General features: G+C 33.5%; 1 protein-coding gene across 1 annotated transcript in view; it reads left to right on the forward strand.

The window, feature by feature from the left end:
* TRAPPC8 (trafficking protein particle complex 8) overlaps positions 1-16,688 on the forward strand; it is a 79,732-nt gene that overhangs the window by 47,861 nt on the left and 15,183 nt on the right. Inside the window, exons 16-23 of the mRNA XM_008569612.1 lie at positions 1,390-1,464; positions 1,948-2,074; positions 4,262-4,416; positions 10,476-10,918; positions 12,386-12,533; positions 13,882-13,978; positions 15,574-15,642; positions 15,733-15,788. Coding sequence (XP_008567834.1) covers positions 1,390-1,464; positions 1,948-2,074; positions 4,262-4,416; positions 10,476-10,918; positions 12,386-12,533; positions 13,882-13,978; positions 15,574-15,642; positions 15,733-15,788 — 1,170 coding nt within the window. The remainder of the gene's footprint in view (positions 1-1,389; positions 1,465-1,947; positions 2,075-4,261; positions 4,417-10,475; positions 10,919-12,385; positions 12,534-13,881; positions 13,979-15,573; positions 15,643-15,732; positions 15,789-16,688) is intronic.

Consider the following 16,688-nt stretch of genomic DNA (forward strand, 5'->3'; position numbering starts at 1 on the left):
GTCTGTTGTACTAACTTTAAACTTTAAACTATTTTTCTTCCTCTTGAAGTGTTTTGATTTTTTTAAAGATTGCTTTATTTAAAGTCTTGCTGGTTAAATTCATTGAAGACATTTTATGATTATTTACATTGATTGTCAATAGTTGGAATAATTGAGATTTCCCAGGTTCTACTCTGACTTGAATTTTGGCAATCTCTGTAATTTTTCTAATGCTTTTTGGATACCTGGAATATGGGTTAGAAGAGTATGAACCATTGAACTTGGAAGTTTTTAAAAAAGATCTATTAGCTTTTTAAGTATATTAGTCTGTTCAATATAATAGACTTTTTAAAGAAGGCTTAATAAAGTTAAGTGAAGATTTTCATTGTATATAATGAAGTATTTTTTAAATAAGTAGTTGCACTTTTTCCTATAAATTTCAAACTCTTCGGATTTCTTCATGAACTTCTACTGGTGATGGACTAAGATGCTAACCTGGAATTTAGGGAGATGTAATTTTTATTTCTTGTGTCAAATAACTAATTTCATGGTAAAAATAAAATAAGAGTTTATGAGGATCAGGTTTATCTCCAGTATGAGCCAGTTATCACTACTTTGCTACATGGCCAGAGACTGTAGTCTTTTAATATTACTTGGAGGAAACAGAACTTTTTTCTTTCCCCTACTGCTCTTATTTTGCTCCTGTCTTTTTTTGTACCATACTTAGGCTGCCATTACCTTTTCTATGTGTAATTGGCCAATTTGGAAAAAGAGGTTGGCTTGAACGAAAAATGGAGAAATTTGCTCTTACTGCAAAATTAAATTAAATGGCCATTTTGGCCATTATTATTATTTTTTTTTTGGCTTTTTTCGTGACCGGCAACGGATCGCAACCCTCAGTGTTGCGCCCGTACCATACCGGGACCGGCAACGGGATCGCAACCCTCGGCGTTGCTCCCGCACCTCGCTCAGCCAGTGAGTGGGAACCGGTCTGTATGTGGGATCCGAACCCTCGGCGGGAGCGCCGCCGCGCTTCCCAAGCGGCGCACTGTAGCAGTGTGCCACCGGGCTGGCCCCCCATTTTGGCCATTGTTGATTATGAGCAGCTGATCTTTTTCTCTTGGGGTTTTATCCTCTTGGTGCCTGCATCTTTGAATAGATCACTTATCCTCCTCAGTTGGGTTGGGCTGAACAAAATGAAAAAACATATATCAAGTGCCTATCACAGCATGGGTCTACTCCAGATGTGAAAATAAAACACTATGCATAGAGCTTTAGCACATAGTAAGAAACTAGTAAATGCTAACTTTAATTAGTATTATTGTTCCTAAGCATTGGTACGTAGAAATGTTAATGATCTGGCATTTTATTCATTAGAATGTATATTTTATAAAATAATTTGTTTTTCAGATTACAGGTGAACCTGAAATGATTGGAACTGAAGTTATTTCAGAATTCTTAATTAATAGTGAAGAATCTAAAGTGGTAATTGTTTTATTTTTTTTTTGTCTCATGCCTTTCTAAAAGTAAGTTGAAAACAAATGTAAAAACCAGCTTAATTTGTTCAGTTTTATGTTCTAGTGTTCTTAACTAAAATTTGGAAGACTAGGAAACTGGAATTGCTTAGGAGGAAGCTGGTGGGAGAAGTAGGTTTGTGGTGGTCTTTGTCAATTTCCTAAGAAGGCTTGTGAAAAGTTTTTCTTCTTGGTGTCAGTGTGGTAATTTCACATGATATTTAGTTGACCAGAATATTTCGATTTTTATTAAAAGTATTGTTGAGGGTCCAGGCCTTTAATTGTTGAACTTAGAGATTTTCTTTTGAAGAAGGTGCTTTTCAATTAAAAAAATCAATTGATATTAAAATGTTTTGATCATGAATTTATATTTCTGCAACAGTACAGAATTTAGGTATTGCACTATTTAAGATATTATGAAAACATAATAAGAGTGACTTAAATATCTCCACAGGCAAGACTAAAGCTCTTTCCCCATCACATAGGGGAGCTGCATATTCTGGGAGTTGTTTATAATCTTGGCACTATTCAGGGCTCCATGACAGTAGATGGCATTGGTGCTCTTCCCGGATGTCACACAGGTAAAGCTATAGCCTTGCTAAACAATAAGAAAACTAATTTTTAAATCATTCATTAGAATAAAAGGAATGAGAATGAGGTATTTTCTAAATAGGTTTAAGGTACTTTTAGATAAAAACATTAAGTCAGATTTAAGAATGTAATAATTTAGATTATTTTAACCTCTGCCATATCTTCAAAATAAACAACTTTATTCCCTTCTGATTTATTTTCTTGTGACAATTCTTAGGTTGTACCCTATGTATTTTTCTTTTCTGTTATTGATCTAAATTTAGTTAATTCTAACCAAATAAATTCTAACCATTGATTGAGATGTCTGCTGCCAATACCAAAACTATCTTAGCATATTCTATTTTTTGAATATTTCCTTTTTATAAAACAAATTAAAGACCAATGTTTTCACATCATCGAATATTAAACACTTTAAATTCTGTCATCTGTACTGTCAAAAGTAAGGTTTTAGTATGAAGCTGATATTCTTGGTACCCTATACGGTATGTTTTCCAAATTTTTGAAGAGTAAGTCTATAAGATATATGTATTTAACATAGTTTACTTTTTTTTTTTTTTAATTCAGGGAGCCATTTAAGTTCTAACATTATCTTGTAAATACTATGTGTGATTATTTGAATTTAAGTTGACAAGATGTAGGGAGAGAGTTTACTATGAGACCCCCCCTTAGTTCTAGCCCTTTATTTTAGTAGATATGTTTTATTTTGTAACAAATTATGCCGAATAGTCTTTGACAAATGTGAATTTAGCATGTACAAAAGCTGATTATTAATATTGGGAAATCTTCTGGGAACACTTGGGAGATTTGTTGGTCCTTTTAACTGTCAGTTGTATATTTCTACTTGCCTGCATAACTAAGATAATTCAATACAAAATTAAAAAAAATGAAAGTGGAGTGAATCCATAAGAATTAATTGTTTAAAAATGTACTAAGATCGAGTATGGTTATTCTGCATTTTCATACTGTATTTATATTTCCTGATTGACAAGTACCAGTCAAGTGTTATTTATAAATAATTCTGCTAACTTATTGCATTTTTAAAGCAAGAAACTGGGTGTTAAGAGTTTTTTGAGGCTCCTTTCTTTTCCCACTTGTACATAACAAGGACTTAGTTTAGTACTACAAAGTTATGGTTGTCAATAAAATATAGCTAGTTGTTTCATTTAAGTTAGCAAATATATGCATTAGTATCATAATTTGTTATTGTATGATATTAATGGGAGGAGACCCTGAACTATTAAAATAAATCCCATCTTGGGCCAAGCCCGTGGTGCACTCGGGAGAGTGCGGCGCGTGCTGCGGGTTCAGATCCTATATAGGGATGGCTTCCGGTGCACTCACTGGCTGAGCACGGTGCGGCCGGTCTCAAAAAAATAAATAAATAAATAAAAATAAATCCCATCTTGTAAGCAGAGTTTTCACGATGTTTTAGTGTAGTTCATTATTATGTAAAATGCTAATAGGGATCAGAGTCCACCGAAGTGTGGGAAATGCTACATTATATATCTAGTTTGGGACTGTCACACTGGCCTTTAGCACATTAAAGGCTCTGAGTAGTCCTGCAGGAGAGATGGTTGTATACCCTAGCTTTTTTCACACATAGATGCACTGCATGGAAATCTTAGGGGAAAATCTCATATGTATATTAAATATGTTTAATTTTGAGAAACTTACCTGTACTGGATTTAATTTTCTTGATGCAGTCTCTTGAGAAGATGCAGTTATTTAGAATCCAGAAATAATTCAAGTTAGTGTATACATTTGAATGTGAGTAATGACCTATTCATTATTTTGAAATTTTTTCCCTTTGAAAATAGATATCTCTTCTCATGGCCTGAATCAAATTATTGGGCCCAAAATAGCTGTTCTCTCAGATCTTTTTGGTTAATAGACATTATAGTCAAATTTTGGTTTCAAAGGATTTCCTGTTCAGTGATGCATAGTCTTTTCTCAAAGTTAGTCCAAAACAAGATGAGAAATTAAGCAGCATACCATAGGTTTTGTTAAACATGTAACTAAAATATACTTAATTCTTTGATTAACCATGTTAATCAAAAACTGTCAAGAATTTTTCTAGAAAAATAATCTGAAACTTAATAATATTCATATGTTCAAGTTAAAGTGATGTCAGTTAGCATACCAAATTATTTTAAGGCATTGATTTTTTCTTATTTTAGGAAAATATTCCTTGAGTATGTCAGTCCGAGGGAGACAGGATTTAGAAATTCAAGGTCCTCGACTTAACAACACAAAAGAAGAGAAAACATCAATTAAGTATGGTCCTGATCGACGTTTAGATCCCATAATCACTGAAGAAATGCCACTCTTGGAGGTATTTCACTTTTTAAAATATCATGGACTTAATACTTTGTTGACATGGGCAGATAATATTTTGAGTAAATTAATTTTAGATTTTGAGGTTGTTGATATTACATTGAACTGTACTTTTATTATTAAACTAGCATTAAATAGATGTAATTCACAAAGGTAAGGTAATCATGCAAATTAGCATTAAGTACAGCTAGGTTATAAAATATAACCCTCAAAATATTGATGGATATTGGGAAAACTCTTATAAAAGAACATTTGGTAATTATTTAAAATCAATTGCTTTTTTGTAATTTATAAATATAATATGCAAATGAATGCTTGTAAACAAATTTAAGCAATATAAAAGTATATAAATAAAAAACAGTATTCCCTTTGCCCTCTTCTTATCTCACCCTATCCCACTTTTATACCATAGGAGTTAAAGGTCTTTTAGTTGCAAATAATAGAAATTGATGCTAGGTGGCATAACCAGAGAAAGAAAAAATGTATTATTTAGTTGAAGGACATTGGAATATCTCATGGAAATTAAAGTATATAGAATAAATCTCAAAGAAGGACTCATCAGCTCTAGGGAATTGTGGGTGCGAATATTTCTAAACCCTAGAGAGCATTGCTTTTGATCCGACCCTAGTCTAACAACTTCCAGTCTTTGTACCACTTCAAATTTCAAGTTTCAGGAAGAGAAATGTGACCCAGTTTGGATCAGATGTCTACCTGAGAGGCAGATCAAAGGCAGGGTCATGTCTGTATAAGGGTAAACACTAAAAGGAAGCCCTTCTTCCTGTATCCTCAAGTTTTTCTAGTAGGGAAGCTCAGAAGGTGCCAGCAATACGTAATTGGTGTTTATCTTTTCAGTCCTTTCACTGTGTGCTTATATATAGTTTTAATAATTATAAGTGGAATCGTATCCTCAAGTTTTTCTAGTAGGGAAGCTCAGAAGGTGCCAGCAATACGTAATTGGTGTTTTATCTTTTCAGTCCTTTCACTGTGTGCTTATATATAGTTTTAATAATTATAAGTGGAATCACACTACACATATTTTATCCTGTGACTTGCTTTTTGTCTTTAGCAATGTAACTTGGTCTTTGTTTTCATTCAGTAAAAATTCTTGTTTAATAGTTGCGTATTCCTTTATTTAGATATGCTGTAATATATTTTTATACTTTATGAATGGTGTGAAATGGTTCTGGTTTTTCATCATCATAGACAATTTTGCAGTAAACATCATTATGTATAAATTTTGTCCATGTTCTAGATTGGATTAGACTTTAGAAATGGAATTACTAGTGTAAGTTTAGAATTTTGCAGTATATCACAAAAATATACTAGCAAAGCTGTAGTAATTTGCCTTTTCTTCAGAATGAGAGTGTCCATTGCCTCACATTTGTGCCATATGGAATTTTATTTTAACTTTTGCAAATCAGATTGGTGAAAAATGACCTTGTTTTTATTTACACGTTGATCAATCTTTGTATTTCTTATTTTTGTCCATATGAATTTTTCCCTTTATATGTCCATTTGATTGCCTGTTTATATATCCTTTTAATTGGGTGTTATTTCCCTGTTTCTCACTGAATGATTTTTATAGGTATTCTATACCTGTAATGGCAGGTAGGTAACATACTCATGAAAGTGGTGATGGGTAGTGTGTGTGTTGAAGGGAGGGTATTGCTGAACTGCTTGCATTCTGCCCACATTTGACACTTGCTTAATTATGTTGCATTTAAAGAGTTCTGTAGGGCAAATAAAAGACTTATGGACTGACCTGAGTGCCAGCTTCTGATTGATAAATATTTTGTACATATTTTAATTTTGATTTGGCATCTTTCACCGTGTTGAAGTTTTTAACTTATATGAAGTCATATCTGATAGTCTTTTACTTTGTTGCTTCTAAGTTTTATATTTATTTACAGATACTTCCCTTATCAAAACTTGTACAGTTTTATTTTTTCATGTCTGTGTTTTTTAAATTCAAGAATATACTCTTCAGTGTCAGGGGGTAAAGGTCAAATGTTGATTCTAGTCTCAATATTATTAATAGAATGTGGACATTATGCCGTCTTTGTGTTATGTTAATGCTCTCTGAAAGTACGCATACACCTGTTTTGTTTTTCTTTTTTTTCTTTTTTTGGATGCTGCTTACTCTGTTCAGTGGTATTTCCTCATTTCTTTCTGTCCTCAATACCACACTGTTGCTTTTTCATGTTTTTCTTTTTTTTTTTTTTTAAATCTGGCAAGCCAAGTCCCTGTCATAATCTTTAACTTTTTCTTTTACTTGTGCCCATTTTTGTCTAAGTTTGTCGAGTTCCTACAATAATAATTTTTATTCGGATTGCATTGCTATAGCTAGGCTTTAAAAGGCTAAAGATGAATTGGAATGAGTTAAGATTCAAATGTTACTTTAGGACTATTCACCATTATAGTTTAGAAGTCCCTAATTAATAAACATTTTGTTTGGACTTATGTATGTAACAATTTGCTAAGCTTACTTTCAAAAGGGAAGATTCTGATCCCTGTGATTAAAGTTGCCAAAAATAAATCAGTAGAGGACCCCAAAATACGCAACTTTTAATGATTCTCCTAGCTTATAATTTTCATTAAACCATATGATTTAAATATTTTTCAGTTATTAAGATTGTTAATGTACGAATGGTTTTAAAATGCTTTTAGGGGCCGGCCCGTGGCTCACTCGGTAGAGTGCGGTGCTGATTAACACCAAGGCCACGGGTTCGGATCCCATATAGGGATGGCCGGTTCGCTCACTGGGTGAGCGTGGTGCTGACAACACCAAGTCAAGGGTTAAGATCCCCTTACCGGTCATCTTTAAAAAAAAAAAAAATGCTTTTAGATAACATATGTTTATGGATAGAGACTATTAGGTTGTCTAAGCCTCATCCCTAATTATCTGGCTTTGGAAAGTTTCTTCACTTATAAAATGAGGAAAGTTGAACCAGATGATATCTTTGCTTTTTAACTGTGTTGAACTCAACGGTCTTAAAATTTACAAATTCATCTTGTTTTTGATATTGCTAGTTCTGCATTTAACTTTGCTTCTTGCATATTATACTGTAAAAAAATTTATTATTGTAGATGCACTTCTCCTTGAAAGAGGGTATGTTAGAGCAGAGGACCTGTTCTATATTATAACAACTGGCGTTTGAATGATTAAACAAAAAAGCTTGTAAAGTGAAGAACAAAATATCAGTAGATTCATACCCTAAATGTTTTAGCTTAATTTAAAACAAATAAATATACATTTATTCACTGTTGGTTGCAGGGGATGGATTTAGGGCAGAGGCCTTTTCTACAAGTGTTGGTATGGGTTTCTGATTATGAGTTTAATTTCATCTTTCTTGCATAAACTACATCCATAAGTTGTGACCTTAAGTTTCTAGTTTTGATTTTTTCAGAGTGAGAGTCTAAAGACAATTGTTGAGTAGACTAAGTACAATATATGTCTAGATCTTTTACTTTCACATACAGATGGAAGCAGTTTACATAATACTTAATTTGTAGAAACAAGTTTGGGAACAAATAGTGACTCTTGATAAGGAGAATAAGGTGGGTATTGTAGAAAGCCTAAAGCCTGTAATGTTTGGTTCCATAAATATCACTCAGGATTTTCTAAAGTTGGTTAATCCAACAAGGTAGTATGATGGAACTCATTTAAGAGGCCTATTATTGTATTTGGGCATACAGTGGTAGACATTAATACTGGTGAAAAAAATTCATAAAATATTCCTATTTCTTATTTTTATTTTTTATTTTTAGTGGCTGGTGGGTATGGGGAACCGAACCCTAACCAACTGAGCTCACCGGCCAGCCCCTATATTTAATATCTTATGTTAGAAATATTTTATGGAATTTGAGGTGTTTAAGGGAGAGAAGTTATTAATCTACTGTGTCTGATGAAATAATCTTACAGTATTTATCAAAATAAGGGTGAGGGTGAAAGTTACTGAAGCTAATGAGAGAAGATAAAAATGAGTTGTATATACTTCTGTGGTATACCATATTGAAAGCAAACAGTGAGCTATGAGCTATATATACTTGTTAGAAATTGTGGATTAGAAATATTCTTAAATTCTATTAAAAAATGATCTTAATCTAAAACTTTTCTTCATTCATTCATCCATTTACCTTTTGTTAGGAAAAAATTTAACTGCGGAGAAGCAGAAAGAAGAACAAATTCCTTCTGTTTTCCACTGTATAGGGTCTGTGTAGTGTATATGTACCACAGTTTATTGAACCAGACCTGTGTGATAGACATTTTACTTTCACATACAGATGGAAGTGTATGTGGAATGGAAGTGTAAATGGAATATTTAAAATATGTTGTGTCTAGTCATTTTCTGTTGCAAATAAAGCCACAATGAATGATCTTATGCATCTCATTTTATACTCACACATATATCTTTAGGATAAATTAGAAGTGAGATTATCGGATTCTCGATCTAATTTTCTATTTAAATATTAAGCCATCTGAAATATTACCTGTTTAAGAGGAGGTTTTGCAACTGCGCATTTGAAGTAAAGACTAAATGTACTTGTTCTTTTTTTTTTTGCGGCTGGTCAGTATAGGGATCCAAACCCTTGACCTCGGTGTTGTGAGGCTGGGCTCTAACTGACTGAGATAACTGGCCAGCCCTGTACTTGTTCTTCTTAAAGAATCAACATAGTATGTTTAGTAAAACCTATATTCTGAAGATACATATGATCCTACATGTAGTGTGTCACTGGTCTTTTGCTTATTCTAGCACCCTTCCATCTCATCAGTGCTGTAGCCTTCTTGTTACCCAGGTGTCTCTTTGTATTTTAGTGTGTCTTTACATCCAGCTGTTTTGGATATAACATCTCAAAATCAATATTCCCCCGCAAGTTTTAGCTTATTTGACTAGGCTTATTTGACACTGGCTAATCACTGCAGAGTCAGTGTCTTCAATACAGTGCTATGCCTAGTTTATTTTTTTTTATCTTCTTAAATCTGTGTTTTAGATTCTATATTAATCCTTTGTTTTCTCATACTCATTTTTAAAATGTCTGATGTCCCCAAGTGTTATCTGATTCCATAAGAATATGGCTATAATGAAGTCCCACTCAAATTTAGATTCAAAAACAGGTATTTTCACTGGAATTTAATAAATCTTTTGGGACTGCCAGCTATGACTTTATTAGAACATTTCTCTCATACCATTACATTTATATTCCTCCTTTCTTAGATGTCAGTAAAGTTGTGGCATTTATACTTATGGATCTTTTAAGTGCACATAACTTACTGTATGATTTCGTTAGTCCAGATTTCCACCTCTTTAGAACCAGGTCCACAATCCCTTATCTGAAATCCTGAGGCCAGATTTGTGTTGAAGTCAAAAAAATTTTTTTTGGAAGTCTGTGAGTACGTAGTGTTATGTAACCCCTGTTGGCTTGTGGCAGCCCTTGGTGATCAAACACATTAATATTTCTTGAATGAACTATATGAATATCACAGTAAATGGGAAAGGCTGTAAAAAGCCTCCAATAGTCAGGTCAAGTTTTGCCCCCATGTGAGTTACTAAAAGGTTGTTGGAGCTTTTTGGATTTTAAAGTTATGGATATAGAATTGTGGATGTGTTCTTCCCCTTTAAGACCTGTGAATATCTTCTCATCTTAATGATGTCTAAATAAATAGTTGAACTACTTTTTAAGTTGACAGTAATAAGGGTTATAAGACTGACAGTTCTTTAGTTCATAATAGCCTGTTAAATTACTTGTAACTTTTCTTGTCCATAATCTATGAAGTTGTGAAAATTTTGACATGTTAGCCTTCTTGTTATTGATATTTTACCTTTAATAAATAACTCCAAAATCTAGTACTGAGTGGTAGAGTAACACTGTCTCTTTGTCTCGTGGTATCTTCTAAAATGGAGTTGTTAATTGCTACGTTCTCAAGGAGATATCAAAAAGAATTAATGGAATACCTCTAAACCTTTAATAAAGAAATATAGCCTCTTAAAGTGTTACACATTAGAAGTTCAGAATTTTTGACAGACAATATAATAATATTTTTTCCCTCCAATGCAGGTGTTCTTTATACATTTTCCTACAGGGCTCCTCTGTGGAGAAATCCGAAAAGCATATGTAGAATTTGTCAATGTCAGCAAATGTCCTCTTACTGGATTGAAGGTGGTTTCTAAACGTCCAGAGTTCTTTACTTTTGGTGGTAATACTGCTGTTCTAACACCACTAAGTCCCTCAGCTTCTGAGAACTGTAGTGCTTACAAGACTGTTGTGACAGATTCTACATCTGTGTGTACAGCACTCATATCATCAGCTTCTTCTATAGACTTTGGTATTGGCATAGGAAGTCAGCCAGAGGTGATTCCTGTTCCCCTTCCTGACACTGTTCTTCTACCTGGAGCTTCAGTTCAGTTACCAATGTGGTTACGTGGGCCAGATGAAGAAGGTGTCCATGAAATTAACTTTTTGTTTTACTATGAAAGTATTAAAAAGCAGCCTAAAATACGGTGAGTATTATAAAACTTTTGATATTTGTTAACATATATCATTGTTTATTAAGAAATTACCCCCTTCCAGATTATGCATGATATTTATACCTGAGGTTTTCCCAAATATAACTATAAATTCTAGGTAGCCAAAAGTGGAAAAAATCTAACTACTTTAATCTTTTTAGTTCCTTCTATCTATAAACTTTATGATTCTTTGATGTGACTAAGTATTATGGCCAAAGTTATCACATAATGAAATTAACAGGTACTGTGTATTAAAATGGTGTCATTTGTATACAAAGACAACCTGCCTACAGCCATTCTTTTTAAGGAAAATTATTTTGTTTTACCTTTTCCTTTGTGGCATCTTCACCCCAAGAGTATATGAAAAAAGTACATGTCTTTGAAGTTCCCATGATTAGGATGGTGTTATAATGGGCAATCACTTAAGAAATCAAACCTGTCTGGCTCACACCAGGATCTATGGCCTGTACGTTGTATAGCAGAATATTTTGTTTGCAATAGCGTTATCATTTTTATAAAATTAACTAGGAATAATTGTGCTACATTTATTTAATGGAATATTTAAAATATGTTGTAAAACTTACTGTGAGGACAAAAAGATAATATTTGTAAGTATGGATACATTTTAGGGCCTCAAATATTAATTTTTTTTTTGTCCTTTTTGAGACCGGCCACACTGCGCTCAGCCAGTGAGCGCATCGGTCATCCATATATAGGATCCGAACCCACGGCGGGAGCGTTACTGCACTCCCAGCGCAGCACTCTCCTGAGTGCGCCACGGGCTCGGCCCCAAATATTAATTTTTTTATGATAAAGAGACGGAGTACTCTGGCAAAGGCAATCAGGAAGGCTTTGTGAAGTGTGGTAAGGGTGAAATGAGCTTCCAAGGAGAGTAAAGGTTTCAGGATTTTGGATATCAAAGGGTTAGGCAAGAGAGTAATGGGTATTCCAGAGAGTGGCTGCATATATGAACAAAGATTTGCAAGTTAGGGAATATAAACTGAATGTAGTTAGCTCAGCCACAGTGTAAAACTTCTGTAAAAGAAGTAAAAAGGAATAAACCTTTGAAATGTAAAGCTATATGGGTATGGCAGAGAGCTTTGAAAACCAGGTCGAAGTGTGGATTTTATTTTATAGTCATTCAGGAACTTTGGAACCACTATCAGAGAAGCATAATCAGGATGTTACTGTATGAAGGTTATTTTTATGTGTTGTGCAGATGAATTTGATAAACAGGGAAAAAGCCTAGACTCAGGGATGCTAATAGTTTCCTCCCAAATTGAGAAGAAAGAATTGAACTGAAGTTAGGCTAACTACATACATTTTACTTTATTGTATTCTCTGTGTTTTTTAAGAGTATAAGTGATCCTGAGAATGATTAGCTTTTTAAATCCTTCTTTGAAATTAGAGAAGCATAACATAGGGAGAGGCTCTTAAATTTGCATTTTTTTACTTCTTCAGTCACAGAATATTAAGACACACTGCAGTTATTTGTACCAGTCGATCTTTGAATGTACGAGCCACTGTTTGCCGAAGTAATTCTCTTGAAGATGAAGAAGGCAGAGGTGGCAATATGCTAGTCTTTGTGGATATGGAAAATACCAATACTGTAAGTTGGTTTAAAACTGAATTCTGTTTTTAATTATATTTAGAGTATTTCCTTTGTTTTTAGTAATGGGTTTTTTTCCCCTTCATTGATAGCATAAACTAGGAATTTAGGAACACTCATATAGAATAGTGTGAAAACATTTTAATTCTCCATTAGCTTTATAATTTTATTTCCTCAGTCTGTCTTCAAATAAAAGGATCTGCTGATATTAATATGGTACACATTCATATGATATATAGCCCCATCTGTCAGTAATTCAATCTAAAAGATCCCATAAAGTGCTTTCTAGTCTCACCATTGAGAGTAATCTATTGATGTAATTAAATTTATAAGATTCTGTTAGGATTTCACATTCAGCGTTAACTCTGTATTCCTTCACTTAATACATTTTTTTTCTTTTTTTTTTGGCGGCTGGCCAGTACGGGGACTTGAACCCTTTATCTTGGTGTTATCAGCACCACACTATAACGTAGTAAACTAACTAGCTAGCCTATACATTACTGACACTACCATTTCCTTTATGTAAGACATTTCCAAAATTTTGCCATTGCTGTTTATGCACTCTAAATATTGAAATAAATATTCTTGAAGAAGGGAATGTGATCTCACGAATAAAATAGGACCCTAGCCTCAGATTGATTCAGTTCAGATACTTACAGATACTATGTTACTTATTAATTCTATAATGTCCTTTGCTTTTAGTTTTGTTCATTTGTAAGGTCACTTCTTTTTAGGATATTTAGGGTTAATGTGCTGATACTTTGGTGATATCCAAAAAAGTCAGTATTTTTATTACTTTATTAAGAGTAAGAAAATTTTAGTAATTTCATATTTTAAATTCTTATTCAGGAGAATAAAAAATTATGTACTATTTAAATAACCTCATGTGCATTGACTGTGTTTTGGGATTGTGTTTTCCTTGTTTTTTGCCTTAATGGGAATGAGATACCTCAGAAATATCAGAGGAAATAAAAAGGAAATGTCATAGTTTTGATTAAAAATTGACAATAAATCATCTTTGATCTATACTAAATACTACCATTACCTCATTATGATAGACTCTAGTAACTAAATGCCTTTCAGTATTTTAAAATTTACCACTGGGTGTGCGTTATAGTTAAAAATACTTCTTGGGTAAATTGTTGACTTCTCTATCTTAAGAATGTTTAGAAAGACTTAAATAACTTAAACTTTCTGAAATATATATTGTTACTTTATTTCAAAATAAAATTTCATCTTATGTTAATTGCTACTGACTTTGGTAACAGTGTCTGAGTTTTGTTCTCATTGGAATATTCTAATTTAGTGCTTCTAAATCCTAAATGACTCTCATGTCTCTTTTTGACAGAGTGAAGCAGGTGTTAAGGAATTCCATATAGTACAAGTATCAAGTAGTAGCAAACACTGGAAGTTACACAAATCTGTAAATCTCTCTGAAAACAAAGGTGTGTGCCTTTCCCCCTTTTTATAATAAATTCTGACATCTTCATTGCCTGATTTTTGAGAATACTAGTACCAGAATATCATAAGATTATTGGTACTTTTCTTAGAACTTTTTTAAGCGTTAAATTGTGCTTTCATTAGTTTATGTAGCTATAAATCAAATTACCTTTCTTAATCCAGTCTTTCCTATCTTTTTATTCCCTTTCACATCTTTTTTACTTGCATTTTCTTCGTTGTTTTTTTTTTTTTTTCATTTGGAAAGTTAGTGCCTGACTACATGATCTCTGTCAAAAATTCAAACAGTACAGAAATATATAGACTAGAATATGGAAGTTTCTCTTTGTTTCCTTCACCACTGGTAGGTGGTTTTACTGTGTATAGCCATATCTGTATATCAACTGATTTTCCTGTGAATTTTCATGTTAAAATATATAGACTAGAATATGGAAGTTTCTCTTTGTTTCCTTCACCACTGGTAAGTGGTTTTACTGTGTATAGCCATATCTGTATATCAACTGATTTTCCTGTGAATTTTCATGTTTATATAACATTCAAACAAAAGAATATGCATACTTGTGATGTACATGTTGACAAATTGTTTTCCAGAGTATTTCTATCAATTTATCATCCTGCCAGTAATATGGTATGAGTACCTATTATAAGATTGGGGTGAACTGGCAAAATGACATTTGCTCAAAAAGAATTGTACAATATATACTAAAAGACAACAATGTTTAAACCTTTAGCCTCACTTTAATGCTTAGTTTTGGAATTTATACAAAGGAATTAAGTTAAAGTATGGGAAATTTCATATATTTAAAGAAGATTATTGCAAGATTATGTTTAAATAGGGAAAAATTCAATGTAGCTTTAATGTAAATTATGCTACAACTCAGAGACTATTTTGTGATCATTAAAATTTACTTATTAGCACTTTAAAAGTGCCTGTGATAGTGGGAAAATGTACCACAGCCAAGTAAGCATATAATATTTGCATAAGTCATACATATGAAAAAATACTGAAAAGAAGTGAAGAAATGATAAAGTGGTGGGATTATGGACTCCCTGGCCCCCAATTTCTGATCTTTCAAACTTTCTGTTTATCTGGGCTGTCATATATATGAGTATATACATAGGCACATATGGACATGTATTTTGAGAAAATTGAATTTTATCCTTTTTAAGAGGTTAATGAAGGTTCACTTTATTGAGATGAAGGCAGAGATTTTTTTTTTTTTTTTTTGGTCTTTTGTCTTTTTTCCGTGTCCGGCAACGGATCGCAACCCTCAGTGTTGCCCCCGTACCAGACCGGGGACCGGCAACGGGATTGCAAGCCTCGGTGTTGCTCCCGCGTTCCAGCGAGCGGGAACCAGTCTGTATGTGGGATCCGAACCCTCGGGCGGGAGCGCCGCCGCGCTTCCCAAGCGGCGCACTATCCAGTGCGCCACCGGGCCGGCCCGGCAGAGATGTTTTTTATTAAACTTTATTTTAATTATAAACGATTTTCCAGTTTGACTAAGGAAGTCTTAATAATGAATTAGGTTTTACCATGTTATAAACTGAGAAACATCTTTGAAATTTCCCCTTTTCTTCCTAGATGCCAAACTTGCCAGTAGGGAGAAGGGAAAGTTTTGCTTCAAGGCAATAAGATGTAAGGAAAAAGAAGGTAAATTAATTTTACTTTCATACTTTCTTAAATAGTCATTTTATATTTTATAACAGTGATATGATTAGTTTGTTTTCCCCTGTTTTTTAGCTGCCACACAGTCAGAAAAATATACCTTTGCAGATATCATCTTTGGAAATGAACAGGTATGCAAATAAGCACATTAGGGTTTGATTTTAAAAGTCATAGTTCTGGAATATCTGACAATTTTGGCAAAACTGTTGCTTCAGTAATCCCCAGACTCTTTGGAGGATGAACATCTTAACTTTGTTGAATTTTGCAACCTGCCTTCAATCCCCAAAACAAACCCAAAATATGGGGTATATACCATACGGACTATATGTCATTTTAGTTAGTTATTTAAAATTAACTTTCTTTTGAGAATATCACATGAAATAAGTACAGCCCTCGGGATTAATAAAAGCAGAATTTTATGAAGGAAAGTGGTCACAGTGAAACATATGGGTGATAATCCCCTGGGTTTTGGCATATATGGATCTGAGACCCAAATAATAAGTGAAACACATAGGCTTTTTGTAATTTTAAAGGTATTATTGTTTAGGGCAGTGATATTCTTAATTATGTTTAAGAATCACCTTAATCATATATAAGAATCACCTAGAGTAGTGGTTTTCAAACTTTCAAAAAATGTGTATGTGAGTCAGCAGGGATCTTGAAGTTATAAATTTTTATAAACTCCCAGGTGAGGTTGAGGTTGTTAGTCTGCAGACCCAGTTTTGAGTATCACGGACATAGATGATTGTGTAAAAACACAGGCTGTGCCTCTCCATCTCTAAAGTTCTGATTCATTACATTTTGGGTGGAGTTTGGGAATATGCATTTTTAACCGGCCCTGCAGATAATCTGAAGAGGTGATTTGGGGACTTGCTTTGAAAAATACTGAACCTAGGGTATAAAATTCCACGTAATTACACACTGTTAGTAGGATGATTTCTTCTTTGTACTCTTCTTTTTTTTTTTTGGTCTTTTTCCATGTCCGGCAACGGATCGCAACCCTCAGTGTCGCCCCCGTACCTGACCGGGGC

Source organism: Galeopterus variegatus, unplaced genomic scaffold (genome assembly GCF_000696425.1).
Source record: "Galeopterus variegatus unplaced genomic scaffold, G_variegatus-3.0.2 Scaffold520, whole genome shotgun sequence".
Classification (NCBI taxonomy): Eukaryota; Metazoa; Chordata; class Mammalia; order Dermoptera; family Cynocephalidae; genus Galeopterus; species Galeopterus variegatus.